This window comes from Zonotrichia leucophrys, chromosome 7 (assembly GCF_028769735.1).
Source record: "Zonotrichia leucophrys gambelii isolate GWCS_2022_RI chromosome 7, RI_Zleu_2.0, whole genome shotgun sequence".
Classification (NCBI taxonomy): domain Eukaryota; kingdom Metazoa; phylum Chordata; class Aves; order Passeriformes; family Passerellidae; genus Zonotrichia; species Zonotrichia leucophrys.
Genome location: NC_088177.1, coordinates 5,256,255 through 5,282,364, shown reverse-complemented (window position 1 = coordinate 5,282,364; position 26,110 = coordinate 5,256,255). Strand labels below are relative to the sequence as shown.

At 35.7% G+C, this 26,110-nt stretch overlaps 1 protein-coding gene across 6 annotated transcripts in view; it reads right to left on the bottom strand.

The window, feature by feature from the left end:
• Positions 1 to 26,110, bottom strand: part of LRP1B (LDL receptor related protein 1B) — a 638,472-nt gene that overhangs the window by 51,444 nt on the left and 560,918 nt on the right. For all 6 annotated transcript variants that reach the window (XM_064718934.1, XM_064718938.1, XM_064718939.1 and 3 more), the window contains exons 63-77: positions 23,753 to 23,846; positions 22,583 to 22,699; positions 22,318 to 22,437; positions 19,899 to 20,018; positions 15,767 to 15,883; positions 10,795 to 10,901; positions 10,010 to 10,139; positions 8,922 to 9,028; positions 7,794 to 7,926; positions 4,811 to 4,933; positions 4,232 to 4,354; positions 3,416 to 3,553; positions 2,769 to 2,903; positions 1,990 to 2,109; positions 617 to 858 (exon numbers count right to left, since the gene is read on the bottom strand). In XM_064718934.1, coding sequence (XP_064575004.1) covers positions 617 to 858; positions 1,990 to 2,109; positions 2,769 to 2,903; positions 3,416 to 3,553; positions 4,232 to 4,354; positions 4,811 to 4,933; positions 7,794 to 7,926; positions 8,922 to 9,028; positions 10,010 to 10,139; positions 10,795 to 10,901; positions 15,767 to 15,883; positions 19,899 to 20,018; positions 22,318 to 22,437; positions 22,583 to 22,699; positions 23,753 to 23,846 — 1,926 coding nt within the window. The remainder of the gene's footprint in view (positions 1 to 616; positions 859 to 1,989; positions 2,110 to 2,768; positions 2,904 to 3,415; positions 3,554 to 4,231; positions 4,355 to 4,810; positions 4,934 to 7,793; positions 7,927 to 8,921; positions 9,029 to 10,009; positions 10,140 to 10,794; positions 10,902 to 15,766; positions 15,884 to 19,898; positions 20,019 to 22,317; positions 22,438 to 22,582; positions 22,700 to 23,752; positions 23,847 to 26,110) is intronic.

Below are 26,110 nucleotides of genomic sequence, written 5' to 3'. Positions count from 1 at the left end.
TTTTAAGCAAAATGATAAACAACATAGATTTAGTTTATTTTCAAGTAAAGACCACTTAAAATTACCCAAGTTTATGAAAATCCACATTTCTGTTGCAAAGTCCAAACCTACATTTATGCTTATTCAAAATAAAATAACATGCAGTTCAACAAAAATGGAAATAAATTGTTCTAACATTTCTACACGTCATAACTTTGCCAATATTATTGTTTATATGATCACTGTAGAAATTAAGCTTGTGCTTAATCTTCTTTTATGTCATCCCAAGATTTGAAATTCATGGCCGTTTTCTTCATTATATTACATTCTTCCCTTTTCTCTGTTGCAATAAAAAAATCTTGATGGTATACAGCCTTCCCAATGTTCTAATATAGTGTTTACTTCTCTGCAGGAAAGTTTTTTAAATCCTACAGTTGTGTTGTCTTGGAGACTCTACCAAATCTGTCAGAGTCTTGAACAGAAAAGCTTTAGGAGCCATATATATCACTGAAATAAAATCATTCTCAGATAGACGTTTTAATTTACTGAATCAGCCCATGCTATTACAGAAGAGTCAGAATAGAAAAATAAATTGAATGAAATTTGTGTGATTCAATCTTTGATTTTGATCACTTACTATCAAGCCACTGTTACTCTGCCTCCTCTCTCTGTCGTGAAGTTTTCTGTAGAAAATCCCTCCTGGATTAAACTGAGTGCTCCAAACAATCATATCCCCTTGAAAATATGCATCCATTCCAGTTATCCTTGAATTGTGTTCAATATGTGATATTTGCTGATGAGCACCACTGTAGTTGAATGGATATGCAAAACCCAGGATGTCAGTGTCATTAGCAACATAGAGAACTTGATCTTCAGAGCCTAGGGATTATTATAATGAAACAAAAATAAGGTAAATGTCAACTAATGCAAAAAAAATCAGTGTGTTTAACTCAAGTAGCTTTTTGGTGCTCAGCTGATAGCATTTCTGAGGTTAAAATTATTTTCTGGTTGTTGGAGACTGCAGAAACATCTGCACTCTGGGCAGTAAATGCAACTCTTGATATTCTGATATCAACATATCAAATTCAGTGCTCTCCAAGCATACAGGGAGACACCCAGGACTATATTTCAATGTGTATGTAATATTAGAATTTGAATATTTTTAAGCAGTATACAAAAATACAGGATATTATGCATTCAGCCCATATGAATCCCATATTTTTATATGCATGCTGTCTTTAGAAGGTCCTAAATGTATGTATTAAAGGAACACAGAGCTGTCAATGAAATATGTTTTTAAATTGCTCTATTGGAAATTAGAAGTGGAATGATTTTATCTTTAGTTAAAGCTGTAAAGTTTTGATTGCAACAGAACTTGTGTGTTACATCTCATTTCAGATAGCCAGATACCATCTTGATCCAGATATTTTGTATATTATTCATAAGAAAATGTTCTCTAATATCAATACATTGAGTTTTGAGAAAGTTAAAATCTGCTTGATAATTTAGAATGTATTTGGATAATTTTTATTTCTCCATTCATATCTCATTTATCCATAGAAAATCAATTTAAAATATCACACTATGAGTATGAAACATCAAACGTCATTTGTTCCCTTCCTCCTGATAAATGCAAGAACAAAGAGGAGGTTGGTTAAAGCAAATATCAGTGAGGAAAAAGGAAGCATGAACTGTATTACAATGGAAATGAAGCTTGTGGAACATTCAGATTTGGGATAATGATTCCCAAGTTTTTAAATTATAAGCTCTCAGAATTGTGTCTGTGTTCCTATAATAACAAACCATTATCTTCCATTAGTAACCCTATTTGTTCTCACGTCATAATCTGATTTCTTAAATAACAGGCAATGATGCCAAACCCTGTGAGAGTCCATGTTATGTGTGAAATACTAATGACTTATTAATATGATCTTCCCATGGCAAATTTGCTTCAAAAATATGGACAATCTATTAAAAAGTGACAGCATTGTCTATTTTGATATTTCTTACCTTTTGCTATGCAACTGTTGTTCCTCTCCTTATAATTTTTCTCACACTCACATCTGTAAGAGCCCTTTAAATTATGGCAGTGTTGGGAGCAGGTACCAAATACCATGCACTCATTGATATCTATGAAGAAAAAACTGTCATTTATATACCTGTAGTTTAATACACTATTATTTAAAAAGTTTTTACAATCATGGAACAAAGTAGATGAACAAAGGGAACTCATACACATTTTCTTGTTGATTAGCATGGCACCATACCTATTAAGACTACATTTTCGAAAGAATTTCACTTTCCATCTGTTCACTTTGATTTAAAATTTGTATTATGCATCTTCATTATTTTATGCATCTCAAAATATCCTCATATGCCAACTTCAACCAATGTTAAATAATCTATTAGACCTTAAAAATCCATTTACTCCTTAAATTATTAAATAGCCAGGCTTGAAATTTTTGACATTCTAACAACTTATGTTCAATTAGCTGTTCTTAACAACTAATGTTAAATCTTTGATAACCACTGCAGGTAAAATACATGAATCTACATTTTGTAAATACTTTCTGGTGTTTGTTTTTGTTTGTTGTTGATCGTTTTGGGGTTTGTTTATTTTGTTCTTTGGTTTTTTATTTTTTCTAATTTCTAATGCCCTAGCTATCACAGGCTTTTACCCTGTGGAAAAAAACCAAGCAAACATGATATGTATCTCCTTCTCCAGCACAGAAAATTAACTACAGAACTGACTTTTAAAACTTTACAAGAGAAGACGAAAATATCTGTACCTTCACATTGTCTATTCCTTCTGTTCCTCTGAAATCCAGGTTTACACTGACACAAAAGGGATGATTTTGTCTGATTACAGAATGCATCATCTCCACAAGGATTCACATTATCTTCACATGTATATTCAGCGACGCCTAAACATAAACAAAATGTCTAAAAAAACCCTGATAGATTTGGTTAAAGTGTTAAAAATTATACCTAAATTGACAACAGCAAATAACAAATTCATCTTTCTGTTTTAAGAGCATCAGGTGAATTTTTAACAAATAAATGACATTACAGTGTTTATCTACATCTGCAAAATTTAATGTATTACATTTTATGCAATGACAGTATTTAACAGATACATTTCCCATCAAGAATTTAATACTACAATTTTTCTTGTTGCAAATATGAAACAACACAATCAACTGGTACCTAAATTTTGCAAAGAACTCGTAACTACACCAAAAATCCTCTACAATTTGAATTGCTATCAAATTTGCCTTGCTCTTGTGGTACAGAATTCCATCCATTTTTAACTAAAAGAAGGAACTGCTTTGACCTGAGTTCTGTATTGTTCAATAGGTCTTGCACAGATGAATGTCTTGGTTAATTGTTTCTTCTCTGCTAAATCAAGAGAACAGATCTTGCCAGCCCAACTCACTTATTTTGCAGTCCTGCTCATCTGAGCCATCTCCACAGTCATCAAACCAGTCACACTGCAGCTCCATGGGAATGCACTTCTTGTCATTGCAAGCAAACTCATCTTTTCTACACGGTCTGGCTTTGTATGTGATTTTATCTACATAATTACAGATTAATAAGAGAAAAAATAAATCAGTATTTAGGATTCTCAGGTTATTTCAGACACATACAAGTGGGAATGACCACCAAGCATTAAGCAACTGGAATTTATTTCAAGCTTAATTTCTTTCTGTTTCAAATTCTGATCTGCTAACCTGCAGTTAAGCCTTACTGAAGGACAAGCACGTGATAGATGAGTCTCAATGATTGAATCTCACAATTAATGGGCAAATATCATGTATATAGGTTAACAAAAGTTTATAGATTTATAGTTATGTTGCACTTCATTGAGTTGTTATCAAGGGACGATGGGAGTTGGGACATCTGGGAGGGCTGGCTTGTCACTATGGAACATCTGACCTCCAGTCAGGATTTGAGGAAGAGATCTCCACCACTGGACAGTGAAGAAAGTGTTGATGGACAGAATTTTGGGAGGGGTAAAAGGCAAAACCTCCATTGTGAGGGATGAGCACACAGCAGGGAAAATTTTGCTGCCAGCACCGTAACCTTTTTTCTTTATTCAGACTTCTGTTATATTTTTGATAAGGTTTAATAACCCTTCCTATGAAGTGTCTGAAAAGTGAGCAGCTATTTCTCACAAGCAGATCTGTGTTACAAAGTTTGCCTTCGAGGTGTTTTCCGTGATCTGAATGCTGTGCAAGGTGATATCACCCACCACAGTGATCCTCATCCGAGTTATCGCCACAGTCGTCGACCTCGTTGCAAATCTGCTCAGGCCGCAGACAAACCCTGTTGTTCCTACATCTGTAGGGCCTCGTTGGAGGGCAGGGAAACTTCACTGCACAGCAAAGAAAACAAGCAGCTGTTACCCAGCTATTAATCCTTTTTTAATGACACATCAAAGCCAGATATGTGTTGGCACTCTAAGTTCTTCGTTTAGAGATTTTGTGTCATGAGGGTGATTTATGGCCTTTTTTGAGAACTAGTAAATATGGCAGAAAAACAGCAAAAGAAGGATGAAGTGTGATCATGCTCAATATTACATCATACAAGTAATTTTTTCCTCCCACTGTGGGTGTCCTAAAGAAAAGTTTCATTTCTCAAAAATAGCAAATATCAAGTATCTGAAATTACATGACAAGCAATAACAAAAGAAAACTATATCCCCACATTTCAAGCTTATCTTCTAAAAGCAAAACAAAATTTAAGACACATGTGCCTTTATATATTTCTGTGTCTTAAATGTCATTCTTTCTTTATTATACAAAAAACTCTGAAAAATATAATGCCATACCACACATTTCAGCAACTTCATCAGAGTTATCTCCACAGTCATCCTCGCCATCACAAACCCAAAAATGTAGCTTGCAGAGGGAATTGTTGCACAAAAATTCATCAGCTCTACATATATTTCCCCCTGGGAAGATGAAAAGACGAGAGAAAAAAAAAAGGCAGGAAAACAGAAAGATGAAAGAAAGTCAGTTTTTGATAAAACCACTAGAATCACTTATCACGTACTATATGCAGAGAGTAACCAGGTAGCATAAATAAATTTATAGATCCCAAAGGAACAGGCTGGAGAGGCAGAGGAATTCTCATTCAAAAATCTCTTCCCTGACCAAACAGCTCACGTTCTCAAGGTCCAGCCATGTGGGCACAGAACAGATAAAATAAAGTGACCTCTGACACGATCATCCTTTCTGTACCTTCTAAAATGACTCATCAGGAAGTTTACTGAACTGAAGAATACTGAAGAATAAAATAAAATAAATAGAATAAAATACTGAAGAATAAAATCTTCCATGTGTTCTGAATCATGTAACAAAAAGGAACATAGGGTAAGGGAAAATGGTTTAGGGCAGAGTGCTCCCAGGCTTTAAAAATTATTTCAAGATGGATTCAGTTTTAATGTGTGTTGTGCTAAGAAAGAATTTCTTTCTCAATTATGACTACATTTTATCACTACCAATCAACAAAGTTATGGAAAGTTCCTCCAATTAATTTCCTATAAAACACATTTTTTTTGGTAACTGGATTTTCAGTTTCCTGGGAGGAATGGAGTATATAAAATAAATAAAGCTGTGTAACTGCAGAGAAGGAAACAATGAAATTTTATATGATAATGCCAAAACTCTCACTGTGGCTTACCTCAATGCATTACACCCACTCTAAAGCTGGATCAGGCTTCAGTGGCTTTTTACTCATTCATTCACTGCCCTGTTCACACCTCATTAAAATCAACAGAACGCTTTCTATTGCTATAAAGGTTCAGAATGGCTGAACTTTTTTCCCCCCAAAAGCTAATTTCCATGAAATGCCCATTGCATAAAAGGATGTTCAAACTCTCACTCTATGCTACCAGGTATAATTCACTCCCATGGCAAACATAACTTATCAACATTAACAGAAATATCCTGTATAATTATCCAAGGAAAATATATAAAATTCAAGTACTCTTCATGATGAAAGGTATGAATGCAAATAATAGTGTGTGCAATCACAAGGTAACCATCATTCTAGTTGTTTAATAAGATTGAAGGGAGTTATTTTTGTAAACATGCACAGTGGGCCACAGATAAATATTATGGATATTATTTAAGAACGCTGTAGAATAAAACTCCATTTGTGTTTGCTGTATTTCCAAAGATGAAAAAATTAGTTATCAGTGAGATAAAGTGGCATTTCTTTCATGTGATCACTCTGCCTGTCATAATTCCTTTACAAAATAGATTTCTGCAACAGAATCATAATTGTGACATAAATACAAAGTATGATAGAAATAACCAACTAGCAATAGGCTTCTTATTGTATTGTAAGCAATTTGCAGTTCACAGAAGCTCCATTATGCTACCCAAAGAATAATGTGGGCATCAGATAAAATAAGTATGTTACTATTTACTTCCACTCCATTGGGTTTTAAAGAGATACAGTCCAGATATTTTAAAAGCAGTTTTAAAATGGACTAGATGGTTGTTATTTATTTATTTATTTGACTTTGTTATCTGTCTTCTTGTACCTAAACATCTCTGGAATATTCTTCACATTCTCTGAATTTTCTGGTCTGTCTTTCAAACTTAATCATCCCCACATGATGTCCTTTTTTTTTTTCCTTTGATCTTAAGTATTGTGTAACAGACTTAAAACAAGGAAAGGATAATTTACTATGATTGCTTTGTATCAGATTATTATCCCCTATAACTGTACTCCATTATGTTTTGAATTTGTGCACAGAACATGTGACTGTAGATGGCCAACCCACAGAACTACCCACTTTAAAGAAAAAGAAATAAGAAAAATCCAGGGAAAAAACCAAGAAGATGACAAAATGTCAACTAAAACTGTTCTTTGGAAAATAAAATCTCCTTTAATTTGACTTAGAGGAGGGGCTGGTGAGGAATGTGGAGCTCAGGGGCAGCCTGGGCTGCAGTGACCATAGAATGGGGGAGCTCAAATCCCTCAGGGCTGCAAGGAGGGTGCAGAGCAAGCTCCCTGCACTGGGCTCCAGGACAGCACCCTTGGGCTTCTCCTGGATGTGCTTGGGAGAGCCCTGCAGGGAAGAGGGGCCCAGGAGAGCCTGGTTGGTACCCAAGCATCCCCTCATCCAAGCCCAGGAGTGGTGCATTCCAACAAAGAGGAATCAAAGAGTGCCAGAAGGACTCTGTGGATGAGCAAGTTGCTCCTGGACAAACACAAAAAAGAAGGTGAGGCACTGGCACAGGTTGCCCAGAGATGTCCATCCCTGGCAGTGCCCAAAGCCAGGTTGGATGGGGCTTGGAGCAGCCTGGGATAGCAGAAGGTGTCCCTGCCCATGGCAAAGGGCTGGAATTGGATGAATTTTAAGGTCTCTTCCAATCCAAAGTGTTCTGTGATTCGCTGAAATAAACAGAAACCTGGGCTCTTAGGATGACTTATTTAGCAAATGTTCATTATATTGCACAGCTGTGTGATTTATTGGGCATGGCTTTGTAGTTTACTGGGGCCTATAAAAGCTTGAATTAACCAGATTTACTGCTGACTTCCTTGATGAAAAAGAATATGCTTCCAGTAACAACATGACCTTTTCATCCCTGGGGAGGGAAACAGAAAGGAGGAACAAGTCATAAACAACCTAAGTTTTGCTTATTCCTGCAGATCACTTGTTAAGCTGCTGTACTTTGTCAGGAGAGGTCACAGAACTTTCCTTTCTCCACTCATTTTGGCCAGGGTACCACTAACTTGCAATGTGTGTGTTCATAATGAAAAAGCCCAATGAACATTTTTAGAGGAGCGTCTCTTGCCTTGGTCACAGCTTTCCTCATCGCTGCCATCCACACAGTCATGGATCCCGTCACAGAGCCATCGCACCGGGATGCAGTAGGCCTTGTTCCTGCAGCGGAACTGATCCTCCTTGCACTCTGACACACAGTCCATCTGTGGGAACACACACATCAGCTCTCTCACACATCAATGGCAGCAACAACAACTTGTCCATGCTGCCAGGGGGGAGCAGGCCCTGATGGAAACCGCCCCAGAACCATGCTTGGGGGTTGACTTTGAGAAAACAAAATTTCTGCACTCCAAAGCCTGTCCACAGAGCACAGAAATGCACAACCATGGGCCTGAGTTACCAGACAGCACTCAAAGGATGCAAGAAAACCCTATTTGCCCTTTCAATTATTTTGAGACTGTGAAAAATGCATGTATTTTATGATTGGCTTTTCGCAAATATTAAAATGAATATTATATGTGTTGTGTTAGAAAGTAATGCTGTATTAATTCTCTTAAGTAGTGTGTTAAATATAGTTTTAGGTTATAAAAAAATGTTAAAATAGAAAGATCCTATGCCATGTAGGATACTTTTTTTTAAAGAAAGGACTCGCAGCGAGATAGCAGCCACAGGACACCTTAATCTTTCAGAGAAAGAGAATTTCTTGCCCTCTTATCAGAGGAAATTAACTTTTTCCCACCTTGAAGGTGCTGTGAGGATTCAGAGGAAGAAGTTGACAATGACCAGACAGAATCCTGTGTTTGAATGGAATTTATGCATCATGTATGAAGTGTATGAAAATGCAACAGGCTGTTGCTTTTAAGGGTTAATCCTTTGTTACCGTGGGTCCTTTTTTGGGCTCATGCTGCCCAGAAAAAGATACCCAGACATCCATAACTCTTGGTCTCTACTGTCTCATATTGTCCTAATTCAATTTGTCCAAATTTTTATTATTCTAATCGTATTACTATTTTTATAACCATTTTATTACTGTTAAACTTTTAAAATTTTAGAAACAAGTGATTGGTGCTTTTCACAGAGACCTACAAAAATTACAAAAACAAAAGCAAACTAAACAAAAAATCCCACCCCCCCCACCAAAAACAAACCAAAAACAAACAACCCAGGAAAAAGAAATCACCAGAAATGTGTCAGGTACCTCATCAGATCCATCAGCACAGTCCAAGTCCCCGTTGCATTTCAGGGATGCTGAAATGCAGCCTCCACTTGCACACACGTACTCACTTGAAGAGCAGGTTGGAGATGCTGGTTACAAACACATATTTTAGCATTAAGAAAAAGACAATTCATGAATAAATTGATTTTTAATTTAAAGTTTCCTTCTGGTTAATAGTGAGCCAACTTGTGTCTCTAAGCACTTTCACAAACTACAATAAAGTATTTAACAAATCTGAATTGTGGCATCCTAAATAAATTGTATAGTGAAAAAGTATTTGTGTTTTTTCACTTAGAAATTTCATTTTATTTTCTCCTTATCCTTGGTAACAAAGGCAAGTACACCAATACATGTATTCATAGAATGAGCACATTTGAAAAATTGCATTCTTTAAAATGGGCCTGGAGTTTAGATAAATGTAGCTAATTTATAATTGAATAAGCTAAATTTTATAGGAAACCATCTCACTGGAAAGTATACACTATTAGAATTAAAACACATAAATATTAAGCAGGATATTTTAATATAAAGGCAAATATTTTTGTTGCACTGTAAATCAGGAGAGTTTTGTCATAGACTTTTATCAGTTACATCTATCTTAAAAAAAATAAATTAGGCAAGTTCCTGCCAAATAAACAACTGTATTTTTCAAGAAAGTAAAAATAAAATAAAAATAACAATAATTTAGTAGAAAACAATCTTTGCATAGAGACTATTAAACTTTGAATGAAGACCACAAAGCAAAACATTGTAGGACACGCCAAGAATTCCTGATGTTTTCAAAGCAGAATTTTATATGTTGAGTATTTATTATCAAATTACAATTCAAAATAATTAAATACCTGTGCCCCAACCAACTTCCCACTGCAGAGTTGTTCATAAGTAGGGTTTTCAAAACACCAGTAGAAAGACACAATGATGCAAACTCAAAAGGTGAAGTATTTCAGGTTTTTTTCACTTCCTCACTGCTACTAGTGCCCAAGAAATCTTGATTTTATTATTTATATTCTTCCTTCACTCTGATTTATTCCTGGCTTCATTTTATAATTCATAATTATTTAAAACAATACCTGGTTCACAATTTTTCTCATCATCCCCAAGTTTGCAGTCCTCGTGCCCATCACATTTCCATTTTGCTGAGATGCACTGGCCATTGGAGCACTGGAACTGATCCCTAGAACAGCCTGTTTCACAATACCTCTGGTACCAAAGAAACAACCAATAAACAAGATCAAGAGTTTATATTAAACATTGGTAAATATGCAGTTGGTGACAGAAGTTACAGCCCATAATCCTCCATGTTATGAAATATGTAGTAATTAGAGTCTTGTGAAATGAAATATATTTGTGGATATGATTCAAAATGGTGGCTCACATGCTCTAAATAGCTGGAAACACCTGAGGTCTAGTATTGACAGGAAAAGAGAAGGGAAAAAAAGTAAAAAGAAAAAAGAAGAGAAAATCAGTAAATTATTATCCAGTGAGCTTCTGATACACAACAGTCTTCACTCTTACCTCAAAAAAATCTCTCAAACCAAACCAGTGCTGTGTGTAAAAAGAATGGTTTCCCAGTCAGGACAAAAAGTATTTATATGATGGGAAGAGGTTAAGATCACTGCTGGGACAAGAAAAAGTAGAATACTCTTCAACTTTATTTGATTTATTTGTATGTTCTATTTTTAGAATAATTACATCAAGAGGTTTGGTTTTAATTTAGTAATTATATTTGCATACAGGGATTCATGTGCAGAGTTCCCACTGCTGCCTTTTAGAAAATCTCTGTGCAGGAATCTATTCTCCAACAATTTAAAACTACAAATTCCCTAAAGAAATCCTTTTTCTGGATGATGCCTACCTCATCTGAGCCATCTGCACAGTCATAGTCTCCATCACACCAGAATCTTGCTGAAACACAATCTCCATTTGCACAAGGAAAGTCTTTCAAAGTGCATGTTTGAGGCTCTGAAGAAAGAAAGTAGGTTTACTAGCACTTCCTTTAAATCAATCAATATAAATAAATATCAATCCCCCAATCAATAGATATAAATATTAAAAACTCAAAACAATTAGCTTCAATACATATCGTAAGACAGTAATGAAAATACTTTCATTGCTTTCATACATTTGTGTTCTACCAGATTTCTTTGCAATAACATGATGTTGAGTATATATACTTTATGAATTTCAACACATGTACGTCATTACAGGGTTTGTGAGATGTGCACCAGAGACCAGAAATACATTTTTCATGTCAATATCCAATGTAATTAGCACTAAGCAGGTTTCTGACTTTCCATCACACAGCATCACATCATTTATCACATAATTTTTAGTGTGTGTGTGCCAAGAGTCAGCTTCCCCTGTGCTCAGCATTCAGGGGAATGGCAAAGGGAACACAAAATGTGGTGTTTCAAATAAAATAATTTTTTTTTTGCTACTGCTGACTTAGAAACATTGGCAAGGGGAACCTCTGGGGAAGAGCCCCACAGGAGAACACCATGTGCTGTCCTCCTGAGAATGAGAACTACTCCAAAAGACATTTTTTGGATGCTGGAGCATTAGAATAAATAAAGGTAGAGAGGTATTGGGAATTTAGGAGAAGTTAAACAAATCTCTATATGCAATTTAGATCTGCCACTCAGAGGGCTTGGGGGAAAAAAGGACTTAAAAGGCAAAAAAAGGATTATTTGTGGGATTATTTCCACCACAGGAAACAATGCATTATGTAAATGATGTAAAATGAAGAATAGGGATTAATTAGCAAAACCTTTTCAGCAGAGAGATGGGGAACAACAAATTCCAGTGACTGAACCAAAGGAAGACAGGGGCAAAAAAGAAAGAGAAGAGACAGAGCAGACAGCAGGAATGGACAGCAATAAATTGAGAAATGTTGAAGGGTCCTTTAGTGAATTATGGAAGGTGCAAGCATGAATGCTTTTGTAAAATGTGCCACGGTGATAAAGAAAAGCAAACACAAAAGTAGAGGACCCAAACTGATAAAAATTTGGTAAATACCAGCATGAGAACACACTACACACAAGTTACATGGATGCAACAAACTCAGCTTCAGGTGCTCTGTTTTTTGGTTTTGGTTTTTTGGTTTATTTTTCCCCCAGGATTTATAAAAATCAAAAACAGTTCCAGGAATGGAATAGTTTTAATTAACTTTTCCACTGCCTTTTTTCCACTCTTTACTTCATACAAAAAACCCTCAAAATGACTCTTTTGAAATTTTTTAAGAGAAATTTCATTTTTCAGGTAGGAATGAATTTTAATTTTGAAGTTGTAGGAAAGTCATTTTTAAAGCACATCTAGAGCAATCGCATCAGTTCTGCAGAAATGTTATATTTCAGCAATTTAAAGGTTGGTATTTATGTGGACTCAGATTATATGCACAGTCAAATTTTTTTTCAAAGTGTAAGCTCTAGCAAATCCTTGACATTTGATTCTTTTTGCTTTCAACAAGCCAAGAAGGAGAATTTCACAATATGATAAAATATATAAAGGAAATAATTTGTGGGGAAAGTAATTCACAAGCAAAAAAAACCCCATTTATCATGTTTCTATAGTGATTGGAAAAATACAAGCAAATACTTTTGCTATACTGCTAATAAATTATTTATAAGCAGAGATTTGATACTGGAAAAAAATGTACACAAAGAGCTAAGTACTCAATTCTCTGTTTGCAAGAAATATTTCTTCTGCGGCTGGGATCCAGCTCTGTGATTTACATATGAACACAGAAAAGTACTTTTCCATCAGTGCTCAGATTGTTAGAAAGGAATAATTATTAATACAAAAGAGTATTAAAGGAACAAGCTTTAATGGACTTCTGTATAATCCATGAAGGACAGCAGTCTTTAGCTTCTGCTTTACCAAAACACTGAAACTCCTTCCCAAAAAAAGCATTTGGGATATAAACTTATCCCAGGACAAAATTAACTAATTTGTTTTCTTGGCAACTTGCAGAAGCAACAAAAGAGCATTAGGAAGAACTTGTAGCAGCACAAATATTTTCACACTGATTGAATTCATGCCTTGATACAACATTATTGTGTTTGCTTTGCTTCAATGGTTACAGTACCTTACATTTTCTTTAATCACATTAAATAAAAAAAATACTGGTGCTTTCTTTTTAGGTTAGATAGATAGAATAAGATTACTTCCTACGGAATTTTCCTTTTTTGGAGTTTCCTTAAAGGGGAAACCCTATTTTTGTGGTAATTTGGTTTCAAAAATACAAATAAACTCTGAAAGCAAATTCTGCCTCCAGACAGATATTACATCATAGGAGTTAAAAATGTATTCTACATTTCTTATTGTGGACTCATCATGTACCAATATCCAAGGTAAAAACTCTTATTTCACAGTGTCCAAATATAGTTAAAAACAATAGACTGTAAGACAAATAATGACAAAAGCTCCTATAAGGAGCTGTATCAGCTATGAAAAAATACCTGACCTCCAACTGCTTAAAAATCTGAATTAAAAAGAAATATTACAATTAGTTTATCAGTTAGTTACGTATCAGATTTCTTACCGCTGAAAAAGAATCCCAAACACTGTTCAAAGGTAAAGTGATAAGCATTTGTTAACAAGGAATTTGGGTCAAACACCACCTGCTCATTACATGTTAAAAAAAATAACTGAATGGGTGTGAAAAATTATTAGTGCTGTATCATTGTGCCCCATTAAGACTTCATTATGTTACGACCAGAAGAGTGAATTTCTTACATGTGAAGAAACTATAGAGAAAAGTGTAAATGCTTGAGCTGAATTTCTATAATTCAGTGAATTCATTCCTCATTCTTGAGAAACAACTCATTTTCTGATACAGTTCCCTGACAGCCTTTGTATATTATATTCATGGATGCCGTGAACAATTTACCTCACTGTGCAATGCAACTTATTTTGCCAAATGCTTTTGAAGTTCTAATTTCATATATATTTGTTTCATTACACTTTATTCTGTAAGTGGCTTGATGGTACATAAAAATTTTATACAATTATTTCAAATAGCTGAACAGTGTTATGTACTGTCCCTGTGCTTCCAAGATTTTGGATTTTAAAACTGTGCCAGCCTACTGTGTTTAATTTAAACAGGAGAATCTATAGCTAGAATTTAAGTATGCATTTGACAAGCAAAAGCAAATTTTAAAAAACCCTAACACCATTTAGTTTAATTCACCTTCTATATTTAGGTACCCTCAACTCTCTAATTCCATCCATTACAATTAATTACAATTTTGTTTATCTTCAAGTCGAGAAAACAACAAAGAACTGAATGTATAACTTAGTTATTAATATGGATACAAATCTGGCTAATTTAATAATTTTTCTTTTTCTTAAAAAGTTCAGATTATTTCTCTCACATTATTTTAACTTTTGAATATCACTTTCTAGTATGATGATCTGATCTTTAAGGAAGAGAATTATTACTGCTGGGTCATACACATGGCTAATTCCAAATATGATACTTAACATTTATTTTTCAAACAGCAATAACATTTTGTGGAAGTTTCTGTTTTGGTTTTCTTTTCCAAATTTTCAACAGACTGCCCAGTCCTGTAGATTTACACTCCCACAGCAAAACTATCACTCTCTATTTGATTTCTACACGAGAATAAAAACATAAAATAATTTCTTGCTACTTGTAGTACAGAAAACTGACACTAATAATCAATTCCTAAGGAAAATCTCCCACAAAGCTAAGAAAGCTTTTGTGTGCCAACCTCCCTGGGGTTCAACAACAAAAGGCTCTGAGTGATTACTGAGCCACACAACATTTTCCTTTTTTTATGTACCACAGCACTGCTGCTTGCAGTAATAAAACTCACAATATTTTCAAGTGCAGGGAGCAATTACCGGGCAGACAAATCCACTTTAACCTCCCAAGCTGAATGAGACACTCTCTACCTCTGGACACAACATCTTGAACTGGAGAAAGGGGCAGCAGCATCCACTCAGCATTAAAATGCCTAATTTATTAATCTTTCTAGCTCATCACCTTGAAGATACTAAATATACACTCATGGTATACAATCAGGAATGTGTATTCAAGATTATGTGCAAGAAAAAGATATTAAATTCGTGCATTTCTGAGTAAAAAGGAAAAAAAAAAACACAGCAAGGCACTTCAGAACAAGTTAGGGAATGTCCCTCTTGAAATATTTTATAAAGACCATAATTATTAGATAAAATCATTACAAATTTTTCATTTCTTCCTGAGACCCAGATGGAAATTAACTCTCTGAAAGTGGCATTACAGAGATTTATTAGGCCTTCGGGTTCCTCATGGGTAGGAGAGAACTGGGTAACTGAGCTACTTTGAATAACCACATCTACTTCTCAATGCAATTAAATACTAGAGAAATTGACTTCTCAATACGAAACAAGGCAAATCATCTCAAGAATATAATGAATATAACAAGCAGATAGTGTTTGATCAAAATTCCTTGTTAAATGCTTATCACTTCACTTCTGAACAGTGTTTATGATTCTTCTTTAAAGATAAGAAATTTGATACATAACGAACTGAGAAAGGTAAACTAATTGTAATATTTATTTTCAATTCACCAGATTATTGAGCAGTTGGAGGCCAGGCATCTTTTCATAGCTGATACAGCTCTTTATAAGAGTGAACAGAATTGAGGAATTACAGCAAGGGACATTTTTGGACATTTTCAATTGTGGCCAGCTGATTTTCAGCAGATCAGAGAGTGTTGAAGGAAAATACACATCTTGTTTTTATCAAAATTCAAAATTTTCCTCTTGCACGTTGCCAACCTGACTCTGTTCTAACATGGACTAAGGTAAAAGTTACTTACTACAGTTTTCTTCATCAGAATTATCTCCACAATCATTCTGGCTGTCACATCTCCAGTGATCTGGAATGCAGTTGTTGTTTTTGCACTGGAACTCGTGAGGTCCACAAGTTTTTTTATCTGTAATTAGGGTGAATAATATTTACAGCATTGCAAACAAAGAGTCAAAATGGGAAAGACTCCCACTAAATGCATGATAATGTTACTGGAAATAATTAAAGGATGAGCAACCATAATATTGGAAGTGTTACTTTCAGGAATAATTTATTTCTCATAACATTCTTTAAATTTCTATTTATACATTTCCACCTTAATCTTAAATTTGATGAAATTAAAATATACAGTGTATAAATAGTCATATAAAGTTTAAAAATATGAAATTTAGAAGGGGTCACAAGAGAGGGTATTAGTGCACTGATCTCAAGGACTGAATTAACTTTTCCTTGAATTTATCTGTAAGACTGCCCTAAAAAAGATCAGGTCACAGTAAACCACTGGAATATTGATTTGAAAATTGTACTAAATATGTATTTCTCAAAAGCTATTTTTGCACATAATAATTTAGAACAGAAAATTTTGCACTTTGATTTAAATTTTTACCTACTGATGGACTGGATTGGATGTTACTCATACGAGGTAAAGCATTACAAAGCCTATAGTGCAGAACTGAGGGAAATTTATTTCAGGTTCTGTATTTTCAATGAGCTTTTCTATTTACAGAGGAACATTGGAAGCCTCTTAGAGAGATACATGAACACCCTGAACTCCTCCAGCAGGAAGGAGCTGCCTCTGTGTTTTCTGTGAGCAACTCTTGAATAATTTGTTCAGCTTCTAAGGACTGAGATGAAACGAAGTAAATTAAAAAGTTATCAGTGACATTTTCATTGGGGGAGGAAAAAAAAAAAGTTTGCTTTGTAAAAGCCTCAATGACATATTTAAAATTACATGTCACTGTGATTTTGCACTAGAAAATGTTTAAATTTCTGTTAGGCAAAGTCAAAACATGTCAGAGCAGCTTCACTCTGCTCTCAGGGCGAGCCCAGGGCTGCTGATGACTGACAAAGAGCAGCTCCAATCTCCTGATTCTTCTGCTGCTCAACCACAAATCAGAATTGCTGATTTGATGCTAGAGGCCAAATTTCTTTTTTTTTTCCTTTTTTTTTTGTTATATTTTTCATTTTTTTGTTTTTGTTTTTTTAATTTTTATTTTCTCTGTTGTTTTAGGTGTGGCTCTGGAACCAGACTGATAAAACCACATTTGAGTACCAAGATTGGTGTTGCAGCTCAGATGTGTACACTCAAAATTCTGGTGACTGAAACTCTGCCTTTTGTGTTTGCTCCTTGCTCTCTGCCAATGTCACACTTGCAATAAGTTTTCTCCCAAAGTATGTTTTTTTCCATGATATTTTTCAATATTACAATCTGTGGTACTTTGATCATGATTATTTCAAATACTTGCACTGCCAAACAATTAAAAATATTTAACATTACAAAACATAAAAATATTCCTGCCAAACTCATGACATTCTTGTATTTTCATTCTGTAGCTCTGCAAAGGAAAAAGTTTCAAACCTGAAATCCATCCTATATTTACTAAAATACTTCCAGTAAAGATTCTAACTCAAACTGGTTCTTTTTGATGCAAAGTATCAAAGTTGTGAGCAAGGACTAGCATAACCTAATGGTTTTCTTTAATTGCCTGGACAGTTAGCACCAATTAACTCTATCTCTTTTTCTCTGAGAAGCGCCAGACACTCCTAAAGGAACCCACATTTCCTGATTCTGCCTCAGCTGTCTGAGTTGGAAAGCAACCACAGAAAAATAAATACATTTCCACTGCTTCTGGTAATGTGCTCAGTGTAATATCTCCAATAACCCACAGCAGCAGAAGTTGACTAAGCAAAATACATATGGCCAGGCAGCACTCAAGCAAAAAGAGATTCCTGTACACAAGTTTTGCATTGCAGACATTTTAGAAATGAACTCCAAACAATAACAAATTAGTGTTACATCAACATATGTAGATGCTTTTTATACTCATTCATATACTTCATAGAATTTAATTCTATCAAACTTTGTACATAAAAATAACAATCTTTAACTTGAAAAAGAAAATGCAGAAGAACAAATTGTGTTGAAACTACTGCCATTGTAAGGTCATTTAACCATATTTCAAATACTAAAAAAATATGGAAAACTTCAAAATGTGATTAAACACACCCTGTTCTTGTCAAGGCTTAGCTGTTCCATGTGTACTCAACCGTGTTTGGCACAGAAATTGTGACTATGGATAAATTTTTGTCTCCTCCAACACAAAAAGCAAGAGCAGTGTATGCAGCCAGGAGATTAAAAATAAAGATGTGGGTGTTTTTTCAGGGGAATGTGTGGTTAAACTGGGGGACACCTCACTGCAGCATGTTGTGAAAACTTTACAAAGGCAGAAGAAGTGAATGATGAATTATTGTAAACAGAGACATATTTGACTGACAATGTCTCGGATTCTCCAGTTAGAGGATGGAATGGTATCCCAAGGAGATTTCAGGATGGGCGTGCTTTGCTCACATATTCCTGCCAGAGACAGGACAAATGTCAAGTCTCAGATATGAACCAACACCACCAGCTGGATATGTTGTGATTTAAAGAACCTTTTGAGCTTGGGATTGCACGCATTGTTTCTCTATACTTTTTAGTAATTTGAATAATTTTTATTCTGTCTACTGTAAAATTATGGCTCAGAGTGAAGTACTTAATTCTAAACACAATTTTTCTTATTTACTATCAGTATTATGTCTTTTTCTCTTAAAAAAAATTAATTGTGACTAGAAGATGAATGAAAATACTTGATGAAATTTACGACCATTTGTGCCACATCAGTTGGGTGTGCACAGGTTGGCCAAAATGTGAATCCACAGTCCAGAAGCTTGGAATGCTGTCCCAATTGGAAAGCCACAAAATGTTGGAGATCCAGGTGATGTGGAATGGTGGAGGAGAAAGCAGCTGTGACGTGGATCAGAAAGTGAGCAGTGCAGGGCTGCTTCAGTAACAGCAGTGGAGGTGAAGCTTCATCTCCTTTGCATTCACTGTTCCTTCAAGACAAATGATTCCTTGCACTGTAAACTTCTCACCAGTTGACAGGAGTAATTATTTTCCCCATGCTGGCAATTCAAACGATGGTCTTGGATTTTCAGTGTTGAGAAAGTTCATTTTCCCAGGCATATTTTCCACCTTGAGTATTTTTTATGCATGCTCATGTGTCAATTATTTGAAACACATCCATGGAAAAGGAGCTCAGTGCTTTGTCCTTGACTGTAGCCTGTAGTTTTGTTACTCTGTTGTCCCAGAGATAAACCTGTCCAGACGCAGGTGTTTCATCAAACCATTCACTGATGCATGGATGAATAATGGTGAGAGCTTTAAATGTTCCATATTTGTCTTGTTCTCCTCCACCTCAGACCATTTTTCTGTATTTTCCTTTATAGACCAGTCCTGGAAGTTTCACAAGTGTTTCTGCACATGGTTGGTGTGTGTCTTGCACTGACACCCATCTTCAGGGATTTGCCAGCAGGACTGATCCACTTATTCTGTCTCTGATTGTCTGCAATCCATTTCCCAGGCAGAACATTTATATTTATTATTTTCTCTAATTACAACAATAAGAGCTGACTCATAACTCCCTGAAGCTGACAGAGCCACGTCAAGTTAGAAACTGCTCTGAACCTTCCTATACCATCAGTCTTAACTACCAGGGTTTGCAAATTATTGTATTTTCACTATTTATGAACTTCAGCAGCAATTAAATTCAGGCAGAACTGATAACAACTGGATAAAACTGTGAGAAAAATAAAGAATATCACTGTATCCTATGACAGCCACTATATTCTGTGCCACTTCTATGACTCTAAATGCCAAATGAGAGCCTCATTTGCAGCTCCTGCCAATGAAGAAGTAGTACAATAGGAATTTTATGAACTACTCATACAAAGATTGTCATTCAGTAAGAACTGGATGAGCCAGAGAGGTTCCAGATAGGTATTATCAAACACTGGAAGAGGATATAAAACGTGGGATGATTATTTCCTTTTGCTAAAGCAATTTCAAGCCACAGCATCAGATGCAGAACCGCTGGCATACTCACCACAGTTTGCTTCATCCGACCCATCTGCACAGTCTGGGTCTTCATCACACACCCACAGCTTGGAAATGCAGTGTTTGGTTGTTTTACACTGGAAGTGGTCTGGAGAACAACTGTTTTCAGCTTTAAATAAAAGAATTCCAGATAAAATTATAAATTTCTGCTAATATTTAAATATGTGTTTTAAAGGAAAAAAAAATAAGGATTCAAGATTTAGAAATTGGGTGTCTCTAGCATAATTTATATAATATCTGTAAGAAAAACATTCAGATTTATACTGTTTATAGCTTTGTCATTTTCTTATATATTATTTTATATAAGCATTAAGGTAAAACAAATATAATGAACAAAGTGTCTATTGTGATATTCTTTTAACAGCAAATAGACTTACCATTGATAGAATCAAACCACTTTAGCAAAAAGAAGACAAGTTTTTACCTTACCCTTCTAAAGGGCCAGTTATAAATTCTGAGAGTCAGTTTATAAGACCAAGGCAGCTCTGGATGCTTTGATCAAAAACAGAATCAAAATTATGCATGATTTTTGTGAAATTCTGTGCTCTGTTAAATTGGGCAAGTGTTGAGAAAAGTTTAACAAATATTTCACTTTATCAGTTTCGAGCAATTTTTAAATTAATCCTGCAGCAAGAAAAAGATGCAAAGTTGCAGCTGAGCTTTCAGTCTAAGCTTTAAGGATGATCTAAATTAGAGTTTAGCTGCATTAACCTTAGAACAACTATTTAAAAACAAAACATCCTCAGAGCACACATGTGATTTTAGATGTTCTTTAGAGATATGTACTCCAAATAATATTAAACTGAATTGACCATAGGGGAAAACCAGGAAATATTTGATAAGGTTTTCCCACATGAATGTATGTCCCACCTTCACCTAAGGAATTCCGTAGTGCCTTTAAAAACTTTCCTACCCCTGTTGAAAAGCAATTTGCTCCCTGATATTATCAGTCTTTCTTCTTGGATTCACCAAGATGAAAAATTTTAGGTTTGCTAAAACTTCATGTATTATTTCTTTTACTGTCACATTTCCATAGACTTGGGTATGTTCCTAACTGTACCACAAGAAATAATTCTGATCCTCAGCCAGGACACATCACCAGGGGATTTCACAGTGCTTCACAACAAACACCAGCTCAATGACCTTCATTGCACATTTGGAATGCCTTCTGTATGAAATGTGACTTTGAAAAAGTCACCTGGTAAGCAAAACATAACAATGGCAGAGCTAAAAAAAAAAACAACAACAAAAAAGAAAGTATTTATGGGTCCCAGACTGGTGACATTAGAGAGAATCTCACCTGTTACCTGTCTTGTGCCAGGAGCCCAAGTCAATAGGAACTCACAGCCCCTGAGCTGCAGACTCTGCTGCTCTGAGTTAACTTCTGCCAGCTACACCTCAAGGTTTTTGGGAGCCTCTCATGTACCATGTGCTGCAGTTCTTTCCAAGGGAAAAAAAGTAATCTCCCTTATCTTTCACAGGAGCTTCCCTGATCCCTCCTAATCAGTTTTTAAAGAAACCCAACATAAAGAGCTTTCTGCAAAACTTGTATTTACATCTCTCCTGAGCAGTTTGGAAGACAGCCATTAAACACGACCATCCACAAAGCCTTTCTGTCCTTAGCAACCCTTCTCCCCTTGAAGAAGGATTTGTTCCTTCCAGAAATGCAGCACACGCCAACCTTGAGAAAGCTGATCCAGAACAAGCAGCTCAGATCAGCAGCAGATCTGAGCAGTGAAATCAGTAAAACAATGAAGCTACATTTCAAGGCAGCCCCATCATCTTTGTTACAAAATGATCAGACACAAACTTATTCAACAAATCTCCAGTATAAATCTAAAAATATTTTCTCCACTTATACCTGAAAAATGTAAAGTGAAAATAAATGTGAGGAAAGTAAGTTGCACTAAAAGCTGAGCAAATGGAAATCCAGTTACATAGATAAATTAATGAAATCCCCAGAGAAAGAGGAACAGAAAAGGTAAAAATAATCAATGAAAGAACATGAATTTAGAAGGAGCTTTGGATCTACAGCTTTTCAAACAAAAGAGTCTGAAAAACATCTTTTTCCATTGAAATGTATTGCTGCAAGGCATGGCAGATGAAAGCCTCAGGAAGATGAGTCACTTATGAGGTGGTTCAGAGTAAAATACATGTTTCAACCTCAGTCAAAAACCCAATTAAATGCCTGAAATTGTTTTTACCCCTCTCTTCTTTGCAATGACTTTAAATTTGGAGTTAATAAGTGGCATTTTAGTTTGCTCTTTAGTATTTGAAGTATTGCTCACCAGTCCTGTGAATTAACTGTTTGCACGTTCTCAAATTGTTTTAGAGGACATTTACAGTGTTTTACTCCAGCTCCCTGTTTAAAACCAGCTACAGAGCAGAATTCTTTAAGCATAACTTACGACAGTCTCTTTCATCTTCTTCATCACCACAGTCATCCTGGCCATTGCATCTCAGGTTTATTGGGATACACTTCTGGTTCTTTGTGCACTTGAATTGCCCCGACAGACACACGTGTGTGTCTGTAAATTCAAGGAAAAGAAAAAGTACAAGTTAAAATGATTAAAAGTTGAAAAGATTCAAAATTCCAAAGGTAAATGAAGAAAAATATTGTTCAACAGCATGTGAAACATGACATTTAAGCCTACAGTGCATGCAAGCACCTACCACAGTTCAGTTCATCAGAATTGTCCCCACAGTCGTTCTCTCCATCACAGATAAAGGCTGGAAGAGCACAAAGCCCAGTTCCACACTGGAAACGTCCTGGCTGACATCTGAATTCAGCTGGGAAAAGACAAAACTGCTTATGAATACTACCAGAGCAATGGTTAAAGCTCACTATTGCTGTTCTTACCCAGTGGACTAATCAAAAATACCTATAAACTTGTATTTCCTTTATAATCTCAATCTGAGTATATATTAGTAATTAAAGAGTACACATATGATTGCAAGACTAATTTCAAAGTCTGATATCTTTAATTTGTGCAGCTCTAGTCATAGTACTAATGACACAGAGTGAAAACCCTCTGCAGGTTGAAGCTTACCAAAGGCTCAACAGAGACCTGTCATTTTGGATCTAAATTCTTGAGTTCAAGTCTGCTTTTAAGAAACTCCCTATCCCATTTTAATTCTATTTCCCAAGAAAGGAATTGTTCCTTCTCCAGCCACTGTCATTAGAAATAATGAGCAATTATGTACCTCTATAGTAATATTATACATAAGCATGGAGTAGCTTAAAATAAAAACTTATGTAGAATGATTATATATAGTAAAATCTGCTTCAGAGCAGGAGAAGAGAACTAATTATAAAATTGTAGAAATAGGGGTGAGGGATTTCAATACAAAAAAAATCAAATTAACTGTTAATTAACCAGAAGATTGAAGAACACACAGAGCATTTTTTTCAAGTATAAACTTAAGGAAGGAAGGCAAGGAGAGAACATTGTTATTGCTCAGAAAACTGCAGTGGAGAATAATGTCTATCTAAATGCCAACAATTGCAACAAAACACAAACAAATGAGATTAGAGTCCCTCATTTTTATTACACAGAAAAAACCCCCAAGTAAACCTGTCAGAACTTTATATTCATGCAAAGAATTCCACAATTCAAAATTAAAATCTTTAGCGAAAACATAACTGGGACGAAGTAAAGGTTTGAAAGACGAAAAATACGTCTGATTTTCCAAAGATCTTAAAAGACCTAAAGACCAAGGAACATAAAGTAGTGCTGCAAACTGAAGTGCCCACAAAAATCCTCTTCCTAAGCTTTATAAATAAGCGTTGTGTTTGGTGTGGGCCCTGGTGGCAGAGGCAGCCCCGGAGCAGCGCGCACTCACGGCACTCGGCGGGCTCGTCGGAGCCGTCCCCGCAGTCATCCACCGTGTCACACTTCCACCAGAACGGGATGCACTTGTCGGTTTTGCAACGGAACTGCCGAGAGGAAAGGCCAGCAGGAATAAAAGATTTTGTGTTGGCGTTTATTCATTCGTTTATTTATTTATTTGTAAGCAGGAATGGCGCAGTTTATGAAAATCAGCTCCGCTGTGAGACAGGGGCTTCGAAATTTAACTTAAGGTAGAAACCAATTTTAGATTAGTTTAAACTTGCTCATTCTGTTAACTTGCAAAAGAGAAAAAAAAGAAATTCTCTTCTGAGAAAACAATGGAGATTGCAAGCATCCAACATGAAGAGAGATAAAGAAGGGCCCCGCTGACCTTGGGGCCACCGCAGACAGAAAAGCTGAATCTGGGTTACAAGCGCCACATTACAGCTACATGACCGAATAACTGTGCAGGCTCATAAAAACTGATAAAACAGTTTAATACATATGGATGTGCAGCAAGTTAGAGGGATAAAATAGACTCAGGAACTTCTGGAGGTTCACATGTCCTTTAAAGGAAGCTATCCCACATGAGCCCAACACTAAAATTAATCATACTAACTTTACAACTTTTACAAGTTGTGGAGTGGTTTTTTCCGGAAATCAGCAGCTTGATGTGTTGATGCATCAATGATTTTCTGGCTGATAATTTTACAAAACTTGTATTTTAAATTTTGGGTTTTTTTTTATTTGGAGATGTTTGGCACTGAGGTTGCCAAAGTGATAAAAATCACTGTAGTTTCGATGACTGTGCTACACTGGCTTACAATGCCCCTACACAAACTGCTCATTAGATTTTGCTGCATTCTGTGATTTCATTCTTGAAGGTCTTATTCAAAGCAAACACTTCAATTCTGCTTTTATAGACTGTTGAAGCAGACAACATCATTTTTCCAGATAAACCCAAACACCCACAGTTACAGAAAGGAGCCTTAATGTGTGGTGTTGTGTACAGTATTGCTTACATTGTTTGAATTAAATGAACAAACCAAATGTAAAGCCTTTCAGATCTTCAAAAGGATAAAACATCTGTAGAAAAAACTGAAAAATCCTTTGTAAGAAGGCTGTGCATTTACTCTCAACTCAGGTGATTGTTTGTTCTGACTGAAAGAGGAATGCAAACAAAACAAATGGTACAAACTGATGTAATTTTCTAGGGTTAAACCTAAAAACTGAGTCCATTATGTGGCTCATGTCAGGGAGAAAAATCTGGGTAGATTATCAGTCAGCTTTTAAGAAATGTTAGTTTTCCTACCTCGTGTCGCTATGAACACAGAAAGGAAAGAAACCAATATTTTTAGAAGGGCAAGACATTTCATTTTCTGTCTCTGGGCAGCTTTTTTCACATTTTAAAAATCGTTGATTATTGAATAAAGCTATAATTAAATGGTATATTAAAATTGGTGCCTTAGCTCAGTTTATCTTTTCTGCCAGAAAAAATTAGAGTTTCAAAGGCATTAATGATATAGAACCCATAGCTGGAGCTACATCATTCCTGTAGCACCTTGAGGGACTTGCTGTGTTACAGGCTGGGCTGAAAGGCAGCTGTTACTGCCCCACACAGATCTGCAGCTCACAGGGGTCAGCAGGAGGATGCCAAAGGCAGGAGACAAATAGAAACTCAGACAATTGCCATTCCTTGTGTTCTCTACTTGTTCTGCTCACCACAAGGGATTTCAGGCTGTCAAAACAGCATCAGGAAGTTATTTCCAGGAAATAGGCACTAACTCTGAGATGTTGTTATGAAGACACTTGCATTCCCTTTTAAACTGCAGAGACAAAACCCTGCAAAATCAGGGATCAAGGTCATTCAGGTCTTAAATGGATAGAATTTTGGTGTTCAAGAGTCTTTATTTTAAGTAACAGGGAATACAGATTAATGTTTTAATTGATAATTTTTTTCTGTTTTACCTATTGGATTGTTTTTAACACAAGTCTATCATTTTCCATTTTTCATCTTTCTAACTGGAGTGAGCTTGTTTCCTTTTTTTAATGCAAAATTCATTCATGCATCCCAAATCACTGTTACACACACTTTGTATTTTGATATTTCAGACAAATGGTTTTTCAAGGCTATTTTTACGGGTTTAGCAGCTGTATTTGTTCTGGTGACTGGCAGGAACACCAACATTTGAAAGTGAACAAGTCCTGTATTCTCTGAAGAAAAAAACATTTGCAAGTGTTTCCCACTAATAGCCTTGGAGGTGAAATGCTCTGTGGAATCTCGTCCAGCTGCGATTCCTGCCTTAGATGCATTTGCAGAGGGCTTTGGCCACAAACCATGGCAGGCAGGGCATTGAGGGGAGGGGACACC